The sequence below is a fragment of the Chrysochloris asiatica genome, unplaced genomic scaffold, assembly GCF_000296735.1.
Source record: "Chrysochloris asiatica unplaced genomic scaffold, ChrAsi1.0 scaffold00006, whole genome shotgun sequence".
Lineage (NCBI taxonomy): Eukaryota > Metazoa > Chordata > Mammalia > Afrosoricida > Chrysochloridae > Chrysochloris > Chrysochloris asiatica.
In genome coordinates, this window is record NW_006408524.1 from 29,364,532 (window position 1) to 29,386,696 (window position 22,165).

Consider the following 22,165-nt stretch of genomic DNA (forward strand, 5'->3'; position numbering starts at 1 on the left):
GAACAGTCGCTGGAGAAGGATATCATGCTTGGTAAGATGGAGGGTCGGAGAAAAAGAGGAAGACCCCCAACGAGATGGATTGGCCAGGTGGCATTATTGATGGACTCAAGTGTGGCAGCGGTAGTGAGGTTGGCCCAGAATCGGACATTGTTTTGTTCTGCTACGCATGGGGTCGCTATGAGTTGGTTCCAACTCGATGGCACCTGACAATAACAACAAGCATGAGCCCTACTTGCCCTTTATTGTTGGTAAGTGCCATCAAGCTAGTTCTGACTCATAGCAAGTCAGTAGTGTTTCCAAGACTGCAAATCTTTGGAGGAACAGAAAGAAATCCTCATCTTTCTCCCCTGGGGCAGTTGGTGGGCTCAAACTGCCAATCATGTAATTCACAGTCCAATGTTTATCCTACAGCACCACCACACTCCCATTTGTTGCTGTTGTTATGAAATGCCATTGAGTCAGTTGTGACACTGCATAGGGTTTCCAAGGCTAAAACTTTTTATAGGAGCAGAAAGCCTCATTTTTCTCCTACGGAAGAGCTGGTAGTTTTGAATTGCTGATCTTAAGGCTAGCAGCCTGACTTGTAACCACTATGCTACTAGAGCTCATACCTGTTCTTTAATGTTATAAAAGTTTGCCCTCTTTGAGATGTTTGAACCAACCCAACTTGAAACAAATTCTTCATCACATTTACATTCATTTGATGTGCTGTAGGATAACTATGGAACTACTAACCGCAAAGTCCTGGTGTGGTGCTAAAGGATAAGCATTTGACTGCTAACAAGGTCAGCAGTTCAAACCTAACAGCTGCTCCTCAGAAATCCCATGGTAGTGATGTGGTTATGTGCTGTGGAGTCAGTTCCAACTTATAATGACCCTGTAAATCTTTGTTGTTGTTAAGGGCCGTCGAGTTAGTTCCGACCCATAGCGACCCTGAACAGGGTTTCCAAGGCTGTAAATCTTTACGGGAGCAGAAAGCCTCATCTTTATCCCACAGAGCAGCTGGTAGTTTCGAACTGCTGACCTTGCGGTTCGCAACCACTACGCTACCAGAGCTCCTTCTTTACAAGAGCAAAAATCCTCATCTTTGTTCCACGGAACTGCTGGTAATTCCAAACTGCTAGACCATGAGATTAGAAGCCCGACTCGTAACCACTACACTACCAGAGTTCCTTCAGAAACTCTAGTGAGGGTCTCTATGAGTCAGAACTAACTCAACGGCACTTAACAACTTACTGCGAGGTCAACAGTTCAAACCCAACAGCTGCTCCAAGGAGAAAGATGAGGTTTTCTGCCCCATAAAGATTTATAGCCTTAGAAAACCTATACAGGGTCACTATAGGTTGGAATCAACTCGATGTCCTTGGGTTTTGGTGGTGGGGAGCCTTTAAATCCAGTCAAATAATCAAATACATTACTCAAATAATACCCTTATCAGCTGTGTATTTTGTTCCTTAGAACATCATGATCTATTTGACTTCTGTGGCTTAGTTATCATTAAGATAACTGTGCCCACCTGACCACAGACAGTTAAGTTCTCCAGCCTCCCTTGATTGTTTACAATGATACCAGAAACCAAGTTCCACGGCTTTGTTTTCTACAGTCAGTTCTAGTCTGTAGAGGTCAGTCACTGCCAAACTTCTTAAAGTAGCCTGTAAGTTTCTAACCATTATATTTTGTCTTGCCTTGGTGATGAGTATCATCCGGATCTTCCCAAGGAACACAGTTAGATAGTAGCTTCTCCAGTCTTAAATAATAAATCTATTCTATATACCCATGTCCCTTTGCTTTTTGACCACTTCCCAATACCAAGTCAAGTAACACCTGGCATTTCCACATCTTCTAGACACTATCATTGATTTATAGCAAGCCATGTTAACTGCATGTTAGGAGTAACTCCAGATAGTCTGTCCAGGGCCGTAGAGCCTGAGTCATGTGTGAATGCTTCCATCCTTGTCACTCTTCCCTATCAAACTTTCTATCCCACCCCCAAATCACCCTCATGATCCTCTCCCAGACATGTTTCTGGAATTCCTGTTAATACATATTAACCAGCTCCTGGTGTGGCTCCATAGGATAAGCACTGGGTTGCTAATTACAAAGTTGGTGGTTCAAACCCACCAGTCGCTCCTTGGAAACACTATACTGGGTCACTATGAGTTGGAACAAACTCAACAGCACTTAACAACAACAGTTCATTCAGAGTATAACCTGTTCTCCCAAGAACTGTATTTCCCTACTTGAGGTATACTGAGACCTGACCCTATACTTATCAGTTTGAGGAGTGGGTCTTGAGAAACATAATTATCATCTTGCAATGTAACTGTTGTTGTCAGGTACCACTGAGTCAGTTCTATGCACAACAAAATGAAACACTATCCAGACTTGTGCCATCCTCACAATTGTTATTTGAGCCTATTGTTGCTGCCACTATGTCAATTCATCTCCTTGGGGGGTCTTCTTATTTTCCCTTAACCCTCCACTTTACCAAACACGATGTCTTCCTCCAGGGACTGATACCACCTGAAAGCATATCAAAGAAAGAGAGACGAAGTCTGGCCATCGTCACCTCTAAGGAGCATTCTGGCTGTACGTCTTCCTAGACAGATTTGCTTGCTTTTCTGGGAGTCCATGGTACTTTCAATATTCTTCTCCGATACCATAATTCAGATGCATCAATTCTTCTCTGGTCTTCCTTATTCATTGTCTAGCTTTCACATGCATATGAGGTGATTGAAAATACCAGGGCTTGAGTCAGGCACACCTTATTCCTCAAAGTGACATCTTTGCTCTTTAGCACATTAAAAGAGATTATTTTGCAGCAGATTTGCCTAATGCAATATGCCATTTGATTTCTTGATGGCTGCTCCCATGAATGTTGATTGTGGATCCAGGCAAAATGAAATCTTTGGCAACTTCAATCTTTTCTCCATTTGTTCTAATGTCATTTACTGATCTAGTAGTGAGGATTTTTGTTTTCTTTACATTGAAGTACAATGTATACTGATGGCTGCAGGCTTTGATATCATCAGTATTTCAATTCCTCTTTGCTTCCAGCAAGCCAGATTGTGTCAACTGATTATCACAGGTTATCACAAGTCTTCCTCCAATCTTGATGCCACGTTCTTCTTCATATAATCCAGCTTCTTGGATTCATTGCTCAGCATACAAATTAAGTATAGTGAAAGGATACACCCTGGCACACACCCTTTCTGATTTTAAACCATACAGTACCCTCTTGTTGTATTCAAACAACTGCCTCTTGTCTATGTACAAGTACTTCATGAGCACAATGAAGTGTTCTGGAATACCCATTCTCTGTAATGTTAACCATAGTTTGTTATGATCCACACACTCAAATGCCTTTGCATAGTCAATAAAACACAAGTAAACATCTTGCATGTATCCTACACTTTCTGCCAAGATCCATCTGACATCAGCAATGGCATCCCTAGTTCCATTTCCCCTTTTGAATGTGACTTGAATTTCTGGCAGCTCCCTGTTGATGCTCTGCTGCAAACATTTCTTAATTTTCCTCAGCAATGCAACTATCTCAGATAAAGTCTTTGCAGGATCTCCAGACACAAGTAAACTGTTCTCCTCTAGCAAAGTGAAGAGACAGCTTCTGCCAGCATAGAAATCCAAGGGAACCTGAGTTCAAGATTCTCAGGCTCACCACTCGAAATGTCCCCATACCATAATTCAAGGTTTCATTCTTTTCCTGGAAAAATTTTGACATCAACAGAGACTACTGAGATTGTCACTCAGTAGTGGTTGTGGGCCTGCCACCTTTGCTAGTACTTTTGAGATCCAACTGTAACAGTCTTCCCGGAGTGCAGATGGTATTTTCATTCAAGACTGCATTAGAAGAACATTTGCATTCATCCCAGGTTTTATAATGCTAGGTGAGTTTATGCCATTTTCTTTTTCCAAGGCTTCTAAAGCAGTTAACAATAGCTAACCAGTACCTCCATCTTTATAATTTCTACTAACTCCTGTTCAACTCTAATGCCGTAATTATGCATAGCCTAACACGTCACCTTCCACATGTAGTAATTGTGATACTCCTTCCTGTAGGCTAGGAGGTACCACTGTTACACTTACTAGCAGTTATACCCACAGCCACTGAGTCAATTCCATCCAACTCATAGTGACCCTATGAAGGGTTGCCTAGAATGTAAATAGCTAAGAGTTTCTAATTACCACCTGTCTGGTGACTGAGCCAGTTATAGGATCCTTTCCTAAAGGTTTGTTTTCTAAGGCTATTCTTGGTGTCCATCATCTTGTTGTTAAGTGCTATTGAGTTGGTTCCCACTCATAGTGACCCTGTATAGAGCTTCCAACGAGGAGCTGGTGAGCTTGAACGACTGACTTTGCGGTCCAAACGCATTAACCCACAGCCTGTGTTTACTTTCACCAAAAGTGGAGCCTAAGACATTACATTACGTGTAATTTATTTGGGAAGCGATCTGAAGGAATCAAAGTGGAATAGGAAAGCGAAACAAGGAAAAGGAGACAACTAACTGAGCATATATTATTGAGTTGGCTACTGCAATAGACGACTAGTGCTTAGAAAATCACAGGGTTTTCTAAGGAAGCTTATGAAACGCATCTTAGGATTGTCTTCCCAGCAGAAAAAAATGTGAAGCATTCATCTACTGACTCACTCACAGCTCAGTGCTACACATGTGTGACGCAGTAGGGTTATACTGGGCATCTGGAGCCACCTGCCAAAGCATCCCTAGGGAAGGAAAGAGTCATGAGGTGGGCCCAAGGCAATGAGCTGTCAGATGGCTCCTATGTGAAGCTGTCTAAAGCCCACTTGGAAGTGTTTCACAGCAGCCCCAGAGATGGAGGGAGGGCGCCAAGGAGACCTTGGTGCTTAGGGTAACAAGCAAAAAGAGAGTCAAACAACAAGCAAAAGTCAAAACAGTGTTTGTTTGTTTGTTTGTTTATTTGAAACAGAACTTAGCATGAGAGATATGCTATATATACAGTTATATATAAATACAATTAATAACACAACTTGAAAATCAGTATGATTATATAGTTTCAACATGACATTAAAAAAGACAGAGTAACATTACAAAGTTGAAAAAGTAAAAAATTAAGGATTTTAACTTACTATTTTGAATGAAAACTGTGACCTTTATATATTTCTTCTAAGTCATCAATAACACTTTCAATTTTTAGAACAGTCTAAAATATCTATATTATGATAAACTAAGAATATTTACTTTCATGTTTTGATTCATACAAATATATTGCCTCTTTGTTAGGAAAGATAAAAAATATGTACAACGTGATAAATCAAAAGCTATATAAAGTATTTTCACTTATTTAAATAAATTAAGGAAATATCCAAATAAGCGTTTTAAACAGTAAAAGATGTAATTAACTTGAGAGAAAAGAAACATTTGGATAATGGTTTTCATTCCTCCAATAGTCTTCATGAAGGTTTTGTAGTTGATGACAAAGGTGCTTTTCCTTTCTGCTTAGCAGCCCTTTCCATTTTTATCTGAAAATTTAAAATATTTATTGACATAAGAATTTATCAAACAATTTTTAAAGAAAAAATGGTTGCGCATGGATCTTTTGGATTCATGTCTTAGTTATACAGTTATTAAACACAGCTACTAGTTATTAGCTGCTAATCACTGAAGCAAAAATTGATAGCTGAAGGGACATATTTCAAATATGGTTTGATTTCAACTTCATGGGGAATTTAAATAAAAATAATTTAAGTGAATATTGCTATAAAGAAATTCATTTCAATTGTTAGTTTAAAATAATTTTTTTAAACGTAATCATCTAACCTTATATCCAACCTAGGCATATTTGCTACAAAGTTATAGAATACTCCTTGTCCAGCCAGATTCCCTCTGAAACATGAACTACTTTAAGGATATTGCTAAACTAGATGCCATCGAGTCAATTCCACCTCATGGCAACCCCGTGGGTGTCCAAGTAGAACTGTGCTCCATGTCCTTTACAACGGCTAATTTGTTAGAAGCTGATTGCCAGGTCTTTCCTCCAAGGCACTTCTGGTTGGATTAGAATTCAAGCCTCCAACCATATTAACAACAAACATATTAACGTTTAGCAACAAACATATTAACGTTTTGCCCCAGCCAGGGACTCCAAAAAAACTGCTAATTACTTATAATTCTGGCATCAGCACTCATACTCTTAAGCAGCAGCCTTTTAATGTTTTTGACACATACAGAATCTTTCTAAAGAAAAAAAGGCTCTGGGGAAACAGTCCAACTACATCCTGTTTATCGTCACTCACATCCACATACAAAATTCCCAGAGGCAATACCATCCCTCATTCTTGCAACAGACGGGGACAAAACATCAGAGGATGGCAGTGGACAGGATATAGTATCAAAAAAATAGGAAGGGGGTTGGAACAAACAAGATGGCGGAGAGGGTGGAAGTGCACTGAGGAGCTTAGTCAACAACAACACAAAATACTGGACCAAGCAGGCTCAGGGGATGGTGCCAGAACTCTGAACCATATCTAAAGGTATATTTAGAAGGTTGGAAGGCTTACAGCTAGGGGAATTTGTAGCAGAAGCAAAAAATCCATTGCTTTCTAATCCAAGACACCCAGCTGCTCAAGGAACCACCACCTTGGGCGAGACCAAGCGAGGGAAGGATCAGAGCAGCCACGGATGCCTGACAGAACCGCAGAGATAAAGGTGTGGACACCCCATCCCCAACCCCGGAGAGTTCTAGTATGCATGCACACAGATCTCCTCAAAATTTAAAGTGACAGTTTCCACTTAAAACCAAACAACAGTGCAAAATGGCCATAGCCAGCCCTGAACTGTTTATTGCTGGGAAAAAGGCCTGAACGGGGATTGTGGAGAGGGACAGGCAGACTGAAAAGGAAATAGGCTGAAAATTAAATCCTGAGTTACATCATAATGACCAACAGTGGCATCTTGAAATTTCTCAGGAAGAAGCGTGAAAAAGGAAGCCCATCTTCTGATCACATCTACCTGGATGCAATCAGAAAGCATACAAAATGCACACCCATCTAAGTATTATGGCCACAGATAACTCCTGAATATTCCCAAACAACAACAGATGACCATATCAGCACATGTCCAGAAACAAGATAAAGTGACTGAGGCAAATGAGCTGGAAGTAGACCTATTCTCCATACTGGAAGATGAACAGGCTTTGGAAATGCCTAAGAAGGAATTCAGAAAAATTACTATAAAATGTATCAAAACACTTTAAAATGGAGTTGAGAAAAATAAGGAAGAAGTCAGGAAAGCACTACAGGAAAAATCAAATAAGATAGATACAGCATTGGAAATAATTCAAACCCTACAGAAAGAGATCCAAACAATTAATATTAGAATGTCAGAAAAGGACACAATATACTCAAAGGGCAAAGGAGTAGAACTGAAGAGATAGAAGCCAGAACTAGTGAGCTAGAAGATAAATCTCTCAACACTACTAAGATAGAAGAGCAAGCACATAAAAGGATTTTAAAAATCTGAAGAAGGCCTAAGGTACATGTTGAACAACATGAAGTTGTTGTTGTTAAGTGCCATTGAGTCGATTCCAAACCATAGCAACCCTGTATAGGGTTTCCAAGGATAAGCTGGTGAACTTGAACCACCAACCTTGCAGTTCAAACAACTTTGCAGTCTGACGCATTAGTCCACAGCACCACACCAGGACTCCAGAGGAATAACTTAAGAATTATCGGCATTCCAGAACAGGAAGAATTACACAAGTCCACAGAGGAGATAGTTGAAGAGATGTTGGGAGAAAATTTCCCTAACATCCTGAAAAGCGAAAAGATAAGCATTCAAGAACCTCAATAAACTGCAGGAAGGATAGACCCTAAAAGACAATCACCAAGACATAATAATCAAGCTCTCCAAAATCAAAGATAAGTACAGAATCCTGAAAGCATCTAGGGAAAAGAGAAGTGTAACATACAAAGGCAAGCAAATCAGATTAAGCTTGGATTTCTCAACAGAAACCATGCAGGCAAGAAGGCAATGGGAGACATATATAAAAACCTGAAAGAAAAAAACTTCCGGCCAAGAATCCTCTACCCAGCAGAGCTGTCAATCAAATGTGACAGTGTAATCAAAACATTCCAGGATAAAGAGAAGCTAAGGGATTTTACCAAAGCCAACCCTGCTATGAAAAACATCCTAAACAGTTCTGTGGGCTGAGAACCAACAAGAACAGACAACAATCAGAGAATGACGTCCATTACAGCATCACCCTGAACTCAACAGACAAATGAAAGAGTCAAGAACAGAATAAAATTATAAGAACAGAGGATGTGAGAGGTCAGTCTATAATCAAAACAATTTTTACAAGGTGAAAGGTAAACACAGAGGAACAGAGATCCAGGTGGTGAGAAGGTGAGGTAGATTACAGGATAAAATAGACTGTCTTAAGTGGAGGGAAGAATAAACAGAATATAAGGTAACCACAACAATGGGGTCGGGGTGGGGGATTTAGTTTGAGTGTTGAGGAGGGCTGTACAAGAAGGGGAAGGAGGTGGGAGAATAAGAATGCTCAAACCTGGGAGACAATGCATGCTCAACCCTGGAACAACAGGACTCTGTGATACAGGGGATGTAGGCATAGTTTGACGAGGGGAAGTAATACTAAAATGCATGACTGTCTTATGAATATTGGTTTCCCTTGCCTACTATCATAAAATAAATACTTGAATAGGATAGAAAGGAATGTTGGGAAACATGATTACAGAAAACTTGTAAGCCCATCTTCAGCCTATAACTGATTGAAATACCTAAAAGGGGTTCTACAACTTGTCCAGTGAAATAGGCCTCTTGCAAAGCCTTTGCTGAGTATAGGACCTTGGGTGGAATCCTGAGTCCCATCCAAAACCTTATGAGGTGGGATATTCCCACTAGAAAGGACAAGCAGACCAGCCTGGAACAGCTACAGCACCAGAAGATGCATCTTCAAAGACAGATCAGCAGGAAAAACCCCAAATAAAAATGTCAGCATAACTAGCTACTACAAGCTGTTCTCCGGGAAGCCATCAAGCCAAGCAATCAAATTCCTACAGGACAAATTCCCCTCTAAGACTGAAATTCAAAGGGAACACACAAGCAGGCATGTAAGCTTGCTGGCGACCATATTGGTCTACTGGTGAGTGGAAGATGGGGGAAGGCAGCAATGAAGAAATGGGCTAAGTTCAACCACAGTCCATTGACCCCTGTTGCCCTGGAGATGAGAGAGAGAAGAGGAAAGACTGGTTGGTCCAAAGTATGGTGAGACCTGAGGACACTTGAGCCAATGGACAAGAACACAGCCACAGAGGCTAGAGCTGAGAGTGAAGCATCCAGCTGATATGAAGTGAGGGGAGATGCACAAGAACACCGAAATTTGCAGATAGTACCCATTTGACCTCTGGTAGCGTAGTGGTTACGAATTGGGCTGCGTACTGCAAGGTCAGTAGTTCGAAACTACCAGCTGTTCCGTGGGAGAAAGATGAGGCTTTCTGCTCCCGTAAAGATTTACAGCCTCGGAAACCCTGTACAGGGTCGCTATGAGTCGGAACCGACTCCACGGCACTTAACAACAACAACCCATTTGACCTAGCCTCAACGGCTTGATAATCAGAACTGGTCTAGAGGAAGATTACCAAAAAAAAAAAAAAAAATTATCTTTTAGATAAAAGAAACAAAGGTAAATTGCTACAATTTGATGAACCTGACCTATACTCAAAGAGGTAGTTACTCTAAATACCAACAGAGAGGGAAGGAGTCACATGAAGTATCAATGCTATCCTCTCTGTACACAGGATAGATAGGGATGGGCAAGTTAGACATTGGCTACCTAAAATGATCAGGAGAAAATTGAGGCTTTCTGCTTCTGTAAAGATTTACAGCCTCAGAAACCCTATGCAGGGTCGCTATGAGTTGGAACTGACTCCACGGCACATAACAACAACAACATGCTATGGGTCGGAACTGACTCAGCGGCACTTAACAACAACCTAAAATGAAGGGGCGATAAATGCACCAAGTGACTGGCTTACAAGGTTTCAAGAAGGAGTTTAGTTTAAGAGTGTGTGTGTTAGGCGGGGAGTCCCCACTGAATAGTTTTCATCTTGTCTAGATGGGTCTGGTGAAAGGAGATGGGGATAAGATTCCTATGATTCAACAGTGAGTAATTGTTATCATGACTAATTGTGACTGTCACAATTGTAAAGGTAGAAGTATTGTAACAAAAACAGGGGGTGGTTAATCTTACAGTCCAGAAACAGAGGACCCTAGGACGATCAAGGGAGAAGAGCACAAGCGGAATGCGGGACCTTATCCAGAGAAGCAGCAATGCCAGAGACGGAGGCAAAGATGGGGACATGGAGAGAGGCAGCAGCTGAGGACTCCAGATTCATGGGAAGAGAGGGAGTAAGAGCCTGTGGCCAGGAGGCAGACTTGCAGAATGTGGCCTTTGGAGGTGTAAACTATTATATATGCCTGAGTGGTTTCTTTCTGGTTTTTGGGGGGTGTTTTTTTAAGAAAAAAAGCTAAAGTGAATAGAGAGAAATACTGTTAACTGATGGTATCTGGAGGGGATTATAATCATTGTAATGAAACAAGGTGTAAAATTTGTTGAATGTAAAACTGAAGGTCCTGTAAACTTTTACTCAATCCACGATAAAAATGTTATAAAGAAAAAAAAAATTCATAAGGGACTGGAAAAACCAGTCCAATTGCAAATAATAAATTTTCCCTAAAAAACAATCATTTCACCTCTCTCTCTTGCCCATTTTTTTCCTCCTCTTCTCCTTCCGCTTTAGGGGGCTGGTAACCTCATTCAGAAACTATATACCCCTGTCACTCTTACACACTGTGTCAGTAACTGGTCACCTGAAGGACCCAGGGCCCCAAGCAACACTCTATGCTAAGGCAAAGGTTATAATTATAAACTTTGGAGTCAAATAGATAGGATTTGAACTCTACCTTTATCATTTATTATCTATTTGGGTTAAGTTACTTAACAGAGTCCTGATGTGGCACTGTAGGATAAGCACTAGACCATAACATCGGTTTGAAAAGAGAGGTTGGTGGTTCAAACTCACTAATTGCTCCTTGGAAACTCTATACAGGGTCGCTATGAGTCAGGACTGACTCAACGCCACTTAACATTTGAACAAACAGTTTTCTTACTTGTAAAAAGGGTATGGTAATGACTACTTTTCAAGGTTGTTTTAAAGGTATAAATAAGAAAATAGATATACATCTAGATAATTAATAAGCTATCAACAAATACTAGTTCCCTTTCCCCTCTCACTTAAAATCAAATGTTAGATATGTTGTACATGCAGTCGCTGAGTTACAAGCATCCATACAACCCTTAGTTACAAAACAACCCTGGAAAGATTATTGCATTCAAAATTTGAGGTACATACAGTGGTTTGTAATAACAAACTGGTGCATCAAAACAGCATTAGTACTATTCTTGCATTATTATGTTAAAGTAATTTTCACATACCTGGAAGTGTTTCTTATGCACAAATGAGTACACTAAACAGTAAGACAAACATTTGACTACCATTACAAACCATATCTAACTATCCCGACTTACATACTAATTCAGCCTAAAGACAGACTTATGAACAGAATTTGTTCCCAATCCAAAAAAGATCAAAGATGCTACCCATTGCTAAGCTGATTCCAACTAAGCAAATATAGCCATCGATGAGATTCTTAAGGAAAAAAAGAACTTCTTAGGGTTTTGTTTACTTTTTGGAAGGGAGTTTTTGTTTGTTTTATTTAAATTTCCTGCCTGGTGTAGCACTGTAGTATAAGCACTGGACTGCTACCTGTAAGGTTGGCAGTTCAAACTCACCAGTGGCCACTCCTCAGAAACGCTAAATTGGGTCACTATGATTCAGAACCAATATGAGTGCACTAATAATAACACAGTATCCTGCACCTAGTAGACTTTTGGAGACCTGGTGTGACACTGTAGGATAAGCACTGGACTGCTAACAGAAAGGTCAGTGGTTCAAACCCACAAGCCGCTCCTCAGAAACCCTATACAGAGTTGCTATGAGTTGGACCTGACTCAATAGCACTTAAACAACAACATGAAGTTGACTTTTGACCACTGTTTGTTCTATAAAATTATCTTTTCTTGAAGAAAAGAAACTAAGGGTCAGCCACAGGGGAAGAAAATAAATTGACCTAAAATAAAGAAGCAATTAATTCTTCAATATTTTCTAAAATTAGTTGGTAAACTATGTTACCTCAAGGGTTTGGACTATGCAAGAAGAATCACATTAATCACAGATTCTTTCACATTACTAATGATTAGCAAAGCATAAGATATAAACCAGATAAGGAAAGACAAGGGTCTGGAAGGGTCCTGACCCCACCAGACACAGCTTCTTAATTGTCCCTTTTTCCTCAATGGTACATGCTCTGTTTGGGGAGTAACAGTTGGGTTCTAACAATGTATAAGGTATGTGTCAGCTCAGAGGAAGTCATTTAGCTTTGGGACTACTTACTTTTTATACTCCACTAATCACACAGCCTGGAAAGTTTATAAACTCCATCTCATAAATCTGTAATTTCCACAATTATGAATTCTATGCAATGTGGACAGCCCAGGTATATCATACTAAAATAGTCACAGATAAGAACACCCATTAACTTCCCTGTGATAAATACCATTGGTATATTTTTAAGGCAGTCAACATTACCCAGGCTCTGGAAGAGGGAGGGAGGGAGCTAAAGCCTGGTTTCCCATGAACCTCTGAAGAAAAACTTAAGTTCTGCTGTGAATGTGTGTGTTCTAAGAACAGAGGATGATGTAATTTAAAGTCCTATTCTTAGTGATGCAGAAAAACAAACTTTTCTTTTATTATCTGACCATCCTCACACTCTCCCTGACATCCTACTACCACCTCTTTCCTTTAGACTTGGGCTTTTCAAAAGACCTTTCTGAAGTGATGGAAATGTGTGATATCTGTACCATTCAGTAAAGTAGCCACAAGTGGCTATTGAGCGCTTGGAATGTGGCTAGTGTGCCTCAGGGAAATACATTTTAGCTGTAACTTATTTAAATTTAAGTTGACTAGCCACACGTGGCAAGTGGATACATAGTGTTTCCATCATTGAAGGATGTTCTGTTGGATAGTGTTGCCCTAAATTGCATCCAAAACTCTCCTCTCTGATTTCTTCTTAAGGGCAATCATGTTCATCTCGATGCCTCCTACTCACTTCCTAGGCTCCTGGTTGGACAATTTAATGTTCTTTTTCCACGCCTTCCATCACTCAACACATTCTTGTCTGAGTCATAGAGGATATAGCAAAAAGTAACAAGAGAGTATCTTTACTTTCAGGACGTTTATAACCTAGTTGGAAAGATTAAATAAACGTCCACAAAGCAACTATAAAATAATCCTAAGAAAATCACTTTGGGGACTGTACCAAGTGGGTGGGCTACCATCTCCACTACCTTATCAAGTCAACAACATTCTTTTTACTAGCAAAAACAAAAAAACAAAACTCTCAAATAAGAACACTGGCATGAACCATTCCCAACCTGAGAAAAGCCATCCTCAAGCCTGAATTACCTGCCACAAAGTCAAAGTACTTGCTTGACATGTGTGAAATGGATTAATCATATCTGTGTTTGTTTTTCAAATTTTCCCTAAATATTTATTGAAAAACTTATTATGTACAAGGTATTATACTAGGTGTTATAGAAAATACAAAAATGAAAAAAAAAAAAAAACCACTACACATTTAGATAGTGGAGAACTGATAAATGACCATTCCTGAAAGCTGTGAGCACATCAGTAACATAGGTGTTGAGCCCTATAAATTGTTAACATACATTTATGTGTTCTGTTCTGTTTCTGTAATAGTTCTGGATAATTTTAACTTGAGTCTGGATACATCAAAAGGTCTCTGAGAAGAAGAAATGCATATTAAAAATTGAGAATACTTACAACTCAAAAATAAGATAATGGCCAATCCTTATTATTGGGAATTTTATTAATATATTTAATCAATATCTGTGGCCTCCATAAATTCACAGTGGTATTATATATCAAATTATTCATTAGTCTTATTTATCTGAACTATTCTAAATAAACCTTAAGGCCTCATACTACCTATTAGTAAAGTCTTTATAATTATTTTCAGTGATGATCCACGAACAATATGTAATCAGTTGAATGTGTCTTTGTTGCAAGTAAATGCTTACTACAAGCAATTTTTCTCAAACACTTACCCTTTCCTGGTATCGCCTTTCAAAGAATGCCATATCATCCTCTTCAGGTTTCCTTAAGGAAGAAACCTGACTACTTGTGCTTTCTAATAAGAAGAAATTAAAAATTTTATACATTATATTCACATAATTATAAATTCTCTATAAATAAACTTAAAAAAAGCTTCACTCCTACCAGGTGATAATGTCTTATTTGCATTTCTCAAATCAGAAATGGTCTCATTAATTAGTCCCATTATTAAATTTTTTAAAGAAAGATTGGCAACATAAGACAAAAGTTATATTCTTTGACAAACATTCTTGAAATATTAAATAACACTACATAACTACTTCATGTAAGAGTACACTTTGTTGAATTGTACAACTAAACTAGAAACCCATGCTACTCTAAATGAGATAATGCCAACAAGTAATTAGGTAATTACTGAGGCATTGTAGGATCAGCACTGGACTGCAAACTACAAAGTATGGCAGTTCAAACCCACCAGATGCTCCGTGGAAACCCTATAAAGGGTCGCTATGAGTTGGAATCAACTCACAGACACTTAACAACAACAACAAATATAGCAGTAATTTATCCATTAATAACTGGAACATAGAATGTACAAAGTATGACTCTAAGAAAACTGGAAGTTAACAAAAACTGAAATGAAACGCATAAACATCAATATCCTAGGTGTTAGTTGAAATGGACTGGTATTAACCATTTTGAATCAGACTATAATATACTTTGCTATACCAAGAATGACAAAGTGAAGAGGAATAGCATTGTATTCATCATCAAAAAGAACATTTCAATATCCGTCTTGAACTATAATGCTAAATGTTGAAAGAAAACATTCACATGCCTACAAGTAAGCCAAGTTAATATCACTATTATTCAAATTTATGAGCCAACCACTAAAGTCAGTGATGATGAAACTGAAGAATTCTATCAACTTCTTCAGTCTGAAATTGATGAAACATACAATCAAGATGTATTGATAATTACTAGTGATTGGAGTGCAAAGGATGGAAACAAAGAAGTATCAGTCTTTGGAAAACATGCCATTGGTGACAAAAATGATACTGGAGATTGCATGATAGAATTTTGCAAGTCCAATGACTTGTTCATTGAAAACACCTTTTTTAAACAGCATAAAAAACTATACCCATGGTTGTTTGATGATGGATGGAGGGGATTATAATCATTGCAATGAAACGAAATACAATAGGATGAATGTAAAGCTAAAGTTCTCCCATGTAAACTATCACATAATTCACAATAAAAACTTAAAAAAAAAACAAAAAAAAAAACCTATCCCCATGGGCCTCACCAACTGGAATACATAGAAATCGAATTGACTACAACTACGGGTCTCGACGGCACTTAACAACAACAACATGGAAAGAGACAGAGGAAAAGTTCAATATCATCAGTAAAAACAAGTCCACAGACTTGGAAAAGGCTGTCAGTTGCTCACACAAGTTCAGTCTGAAGCTGAAGAAAATTAAAGCAAGTCCACCAGAGCTAAAATATGACCTTGAATTTATCCCACCTGAATTTAGAGATCATCTCAAGAACAGATTTGATACGTTAGACACTATGACACACACTATGACCAAAAACCAGAGGAGTTGTGGGATGACATCAAGAACATCCTACAGGAAGAAAGCAAAAGACCATTAAGAAGACAAAAAAGAAGAAAAAGACCAAAATGGATGTCAGAAGAGACTCTGAAACTTGCACTACAGTATAGAGATGCTAAAGCAAATGGAAGACATGAAGAGGTAAAAGAGCTGAACAGAAAATTTCAAAGGACAGCTCGAGAAGACAAAATCACATGTTATGATGAAATATAAAAAGACCTGGAGTTAAAAAACCAAAAGAGAAGAACACACTCAGAGTCTTTTAAGCTGAAAGAACTGAAGAACAAATTCAAGCCTCAATTTGCAATATTAAAGGATTCTATGTGCAAAATAGTAAATGATGCAGAAAGCATCAAAAGAAGATGAAAAGAATACACAGAGTCACTGTACCAAAAAGAAGTGACCAATGTTCGACCATTTTAAAAGGTAGCATATGATCAAGAGCCAATGGAGCTGAAGGAACAAGTCCAAGCTGCACTGAAGGCGTTGGCAAAAAAACAAGGCTCTGGGAATTGATGGAAATAAATTGAAATCTTTCAACAAAATGATGCAGCACTAGAGGTACTCATTCATGGATGCCAGAAACTTTGAAGACAGCTACCTGGCCAACTGATTGGAAGAGATCCGTATTTGTGCCCATTCCAGAAAAAGTTGACCCAACAGAATGCAGAAACCATTGGATAGTATCATTAATATCACATGCAAGTAAAATTTTGCTAAAGATAATTCAACAGCTGCAAAAGTACATTGATGGGGAACTGCCAGTGATTCAAGCCAGACTCAGATAAGGATGTGGAACGAGGGATATTACTACTGGCACCAGATGAATCTTGGCTGAAAACAGAGAATACCAGAAAGAAGTTATCTGTGATTTATTGACTATGAAAATGCTTTCAGCTGTATGGATCATGAAACTCTATGAATAACATTGCAAAAAATGGGTATTCCAGAACATTTAATTATGGTCACGAGGAACCTGTACAAGAGACAGTCGTTTGAACTCAACATGAGGACACTGAATGGTTTAAAATCAGGGAAGGTGTGCATTAGGGTTGTATTCTTTCACCATACTTATTCAATATTTATGCTAAGCAAAGAATCTGTTACACTGGATTCCTTGAAGAACATGGCATCGGGATAGGAAGAAGACTCATTAACAACCTGCAATAAACAGATGCTACACCTTGCTTGCTAAAAGCAAAAGAAGACTTAAAATACTTACTGATGAAGATCAAACACAACAATCTTCAGCATGAGTTGCACCTCAATGTAAAAAAAAAAACTAAAAGCCTTACCACTGAACCAATAAATAATATTATGAAAAATGGAGAAGCAATTGAAGTTTTCAAAGACTTCATTTTGCTTGCAGTGAAGAAATCAAACTACGTATTGCATTAGACAAATGTGCTGCACAAGACTTCTTTAAAGTGTTCAAGAGCAAAGATATCACTTTGAAGACCAAGATGCTCCTGACCCAAGCCATTTTTCAATAGCCTCGTATGTATGCAAAAGTAGGACAATGAATAAGAAAAACTGGAAAATTGATGTATTTGAGTTATTATGTTAGAGAAGAATATTGAAAGTACCATGGACTTCCAGAAGAGCATACAAATCTGTGTTGGAAGAAGTACAGCCAAAATGCTGCTTAGAAAGCAAAACAGCGAGACTTCATCTTTCATACTTTGGACATGTTATCAGGAAAGATTGTTGTTGTTGTTAGGTGCCATAGAGTCACTACCGACTCATAGCAACCTTATGCATAGCAGAACAAAATACTGCCCAATCCGGGGCCAACCTCACTATTGTTGCCACGCTTGAGTCCATCGATGCTGCCACTTGGCCAACCCATCTCATTGGGGGTCTTCCTATTCTTCTCTGACCCTCCACCTTACCAAACATGAAATCCTTCTCCAGCACCTGGTCCCTCCTGACAATATGTCTGAAGTATGAGACACGAAGTTTGGCCATCCTGGCCTTCAAGGATTAGTCCCTGGAAAAGGACATCGAGTTTGGTAAAGCAGAGAGTCAGCAAAAAAGAGGAAGACCCACAAAAAGATGGATTGGCATAATGGCAATAACAATGGGCTCAAGTTTGTGTAACAATGATTTTAAGGCTTAACACAGGACTGCACAATGTTTTGTTCTTTTGTGCATAAGGTTGCTATAAGCCGGGACCAAGTTGATAGCACCTAACAAAAACACATAGCAGTAAAACTACCTGAGTTGAAACTTTTTCAAAACTAAAATAATGTTAGCCATTTTCCATGTTATCAGATTTATAAAAACCATCATACAGTTGCTTAGGTGTTAGAAGGAATTTACAATTGATTCAGGAGAGAAAATCTGGTTATCTATGTAGGTACCCTAAGAGCCCACTTCTATGGAAAGTGGAAGGTATACATCTTGGTTGGGTCCCTTCATTTCCAAAACAGAATAACAACCTTTCCCCTGTTCTTCCGGTTTCAAAAGTATATAAATTTACCTCAACCAGCAACACAAAATCACATAACTCTAGACAACACCACAGATTAAAATTATACTCTATTAAATAAACTATTTAACTCTAACAACAGCTTGTTGTGAAAAATAAAATATAATATGACTGCTTATAACATGTGCTACCCATTCAACTGGGAACTAGGGGATTGGAAGTGGAGCGCGTTGAAATTGGACTCACTTTATTGAACTGATTCTAATAGAATGCCTTTGGCTTTGAACAAAATAGGCTCTCAGAAATTAGTAACCTTATGCTACATTTGCTGAAAATAGGATTTTGTGGGCATACAGCAGGGGTGGAGAACGTCTGGCCTGTGGGCTGTAGAAGGCCTCAAAAACATTTGGTCTGGCCCTGCCAAGGCAACCGCAGGCGGGACTAAAAATTCAATAAATCTAGAAGCTTTATTGATAGCAACATAAATTTATATTAAGTGATATTTTAACTATCCCAATGGCCCTTGGCAGAAAAAAGGTTCTCCACCCCCTACTATACAGGGTCACTACATGGGCTCCACTGAAATCCTGCACTGATGGAACTTTCGTTAGCATTGAGTAACTCATGCTGCCTCTGGTCTAAGAGGGAAAACCATTTAACTCTTTGTGCCTGGGCTGCTGCGGGGCTCAGTCAAACTGAAGCTTTAGTGCAGCAATCAAATCAACCTTGAACACTAGCACAATTGTGTCCTGTTTTGATTTTCTTTCTTTCTTTTATCTGCATTTTGTTATTCCCTCACTGCATGTTGTTTTTTCAAGTAGCCTTAAAATCTCTTGTGGAAAAAATCAGAGTTAATTCAATTATCATTTAAAAAATAGTTATAAATATCAAATAACCTAATTAGTCATATAAATTCCTTCAATGTTTGTTTTCAATAAATGATTCAGAACACAGCAGCTGAAAAATGGTGTCTAGGTGATCTTAATTTATAAATGATCAAGCTTGCTACCCTATAATTATAACTGAATTGCATCCCATTTGAGACCAACGTCGGAAGTTCAACCTACCCACTGCTCTGCCAGAGAACGATGAGGCTGTGGCTCCTGGAAAGATTGACAGCCTCGGAAACCTACACAGGGATGCTGTGAGCCGGAGCCAATTCCACAGCAGTTTAGTTTGGGTTTTGGTTTGCGAGCCCAAAGGATCAAAGCAATTCATCCAGAAGTCATTGTTGTTAAGTGCCATTGAGTCAGTTCTGAACCATAGTAACCCTGTATAGAATTTCAAAAGAGCAGCTGGTAAGCTTGAACTTCCAAGCTTGCAGTTCAAATGGCTTTGCAGTCTGGCGCTTTAACCCACAGTGCACACAAGCACTCCTTCACTAGAGGGCTCTATTATTCCATCATCACATAGCAACAGTTTGCCAAGGTTTTAAGACTTCAAATTATAGTGTTATACTGAATGAAATCAGTTAATCCCAAAAGGACAAATATTGTATGAGACTACTAATGGAAAAAGTCAAAAAAAGATTTTCATACAGAAATAATCTTTGTTGGTTACCAGGGATGGGAGGAAAGGCAGTGTAATCCACTGATCAGAGGGTTATTGTTGTTACGTGCTGCTGTTGGTTCTGCCTCATAGCAACCCTGTATACGGTTTCCGAGGAGCAGATAGTGGGTCTGAACTGCTGACTTAGTGGCTCAAACTGATCTTATGGTCCAGTGCATTATCCTGCAGCACCATACCAGGATCAGAGGGTAGTCATGCATTAAGTTGGGTGATGCAGAAGGTAATATACAAAAACACTAGTAATGTTCAATCATTCAAGATTAAAAGGGCAGCACTGACCTAAGGAGAAAGCTCAGAAGGCCTGGGAAGGAGGGTGGAATAGAAACAAGAATCACAGGAGGAAGTGGGATAAGTAATATTACAGGGAGAGGAATAAAGCTGGAGAAATGAAATGGAGTGGATGGTTTGTTGAATGTATTGATAATCTGCTCTGTAAACCTCCACCCACTTGACAATTAAAATTTTTTTTAAGTTAAAAAAATAAATTCTACGGACTTCCAGTTTTGGCAGCGGCAGAGGCAGCCAGGTAGGAAAGGCTCCGTGAGGGAGGGATTGAAAACCTAGAGAAGCTGTGTTCTCGGAACAACACCAGAGCTCTAGATCTAGCATAAGGTACAGGGTGTTAGTTTTCCGCACACGCAAGTGGAAAAACCATGATATAAAGGAATATACTGTGATTCAGGAATCACTTGGGATGGGACTCCCTCTGCAGCCACCCTGCCCGGATGGAGTTCAGAGGGTGGGGCTACAGGCAGACCGGCACAGGGAACCAGCACTAAAAGCAGTGCGGTGACATTTGCAAAAGGAGGTGCGGGGGATTCTCCTCTTCCCTGTCATGCATTCTTTGCCCAACCTGGACACCTTCAGGCAGGTGTGCACCACCCCCCGAAAAAAGTCCAGTGCTGAGCCTACAGTTTTTCCACCACAAACAGAGAAAGAGCTTGGTGGCTCTGCTTATGAGATCAGCCTCAGGGTCGCAGCGCTAAAATTAACTTGTGCAGGACCCTTTACTTGGCCTTCAATGAATTCAAAGGAGCTGGGAGGCCATCTGAAGATCAAATTAATATCAATGTCAAAGAAAAGATAAATGTAGGAACAGAGATCCAGGTAGTATGGATGTCAGGTAGATTACAGAACACAATAGATTCTCTTAAATGGAGAGAAAACTTAATAAGTCTATTAAGGTAACACCAAAGACACTTAATACTTCACAATTTACCATGAAAATGAACTTCCAAGCAGAACAAGCAAACATAAAAACTAAGAAGAAACCAACAAGAAATAGCACAAAAAAACACAAACTCAGCACAAGAAGGCATGCAGAACAAAGGAATGAACAGCACTACCAAAAAATTAATATAATGGCAGCAATTAATTCATACCTATGTTTGGTAAGGTGGAGGGTCAGAGAAAAAGAGAAAAACTCCAACGAGATGGATTGGCCAAGTGGCAGCATCGATGAACTCAAGTGTGGCATCAGTAGTGAGGTTGGCCCAGGATCGGGCAGTATTTTGTTCTGCTATGCATGAGGTCGCTATGAGTCAGTACCAACCTGATGGCACCTAACAACAATAACAATATCGATAACTACATTGAATGTCAATGGAATGAATGCACCAGTGAAGAGACAGAGAGTGGCAGACTGGATAAGAAAACAAGACCCTTCAATATGCTGCTTGTAAGAGAGACACATTACACACAAAGACAAAAACAGATTAAAAGTTAAAGGATGAAAAAAAAAATATCAAGATAACTGCAACAATTAACAAGCAGGAGTGGGAATTCTAATCTCTTATAAAGTAAACTTTAAGACAAAAACCAGCATAAGAGATAAAGAAGGACACTATCTCATGATCAAAGGGTCAATTGAGCAAGACAACATAATCATAATAAATATCTACACTCCCAATGAAAAAGCACCAAGATATACGAAGCAAACCTTACTAGAACTTTAGAAGGAAGTAGATAATTCTACAATTATAGTGAGAGATTTTAATACGCCACTTTTCGAAAAGGGACAGAACAACCATATAGAAACTGGACAAAGCCACAGAGCAACTAAACAGCACAATCAACCAACTTGACCTCATAGACATGTACACAGCATTCAACCCAACAAGAGCACAATATACTTTCTGCTCCAGTGCACATGTAAAATTATCCAGAATTGACCATGTATTAGGTCGCAAAGCAAGCCTCCATAAATTTACAAACATCAAAATACTACAGAGCATCTCTTCAGACCACAATGCTATAAAACTAGAAATCAACAAT

The 22,165-nt window shown here is 39.1% G+C and overlaps 1 protein-coding gene across 1 annotated transcript in view; it reads right to left on the reverse strand.

The window, feature by feature from the left end:
* Nucleotides 1-5,449: 5,449 nt before the first annotated feature.
* Nucleotides 5,450-22,165, reverse strand: part of FAM221A (family with sequence similarity 221, member A) — a 50,166-nt gene continuing 33,450 nt past the window's right edge. Inside the window, exons 4-5 of the mRNA XM_006832282.1 lie at nucleotides 14,266-14,348; nucleotides 5,450-5,518 (exon numbers count right to left, since the gene is read on the reverse strand). Coding sequence (XP_006832345.1) covers nucleotides 5,450-5,518; nucleotides 14,266-14,348 — 152 coding nt within the window. The remainder of the gene's footprint in view (nucleotides 5,519-14,265; nucleotides 14,349-22,165) is intronic.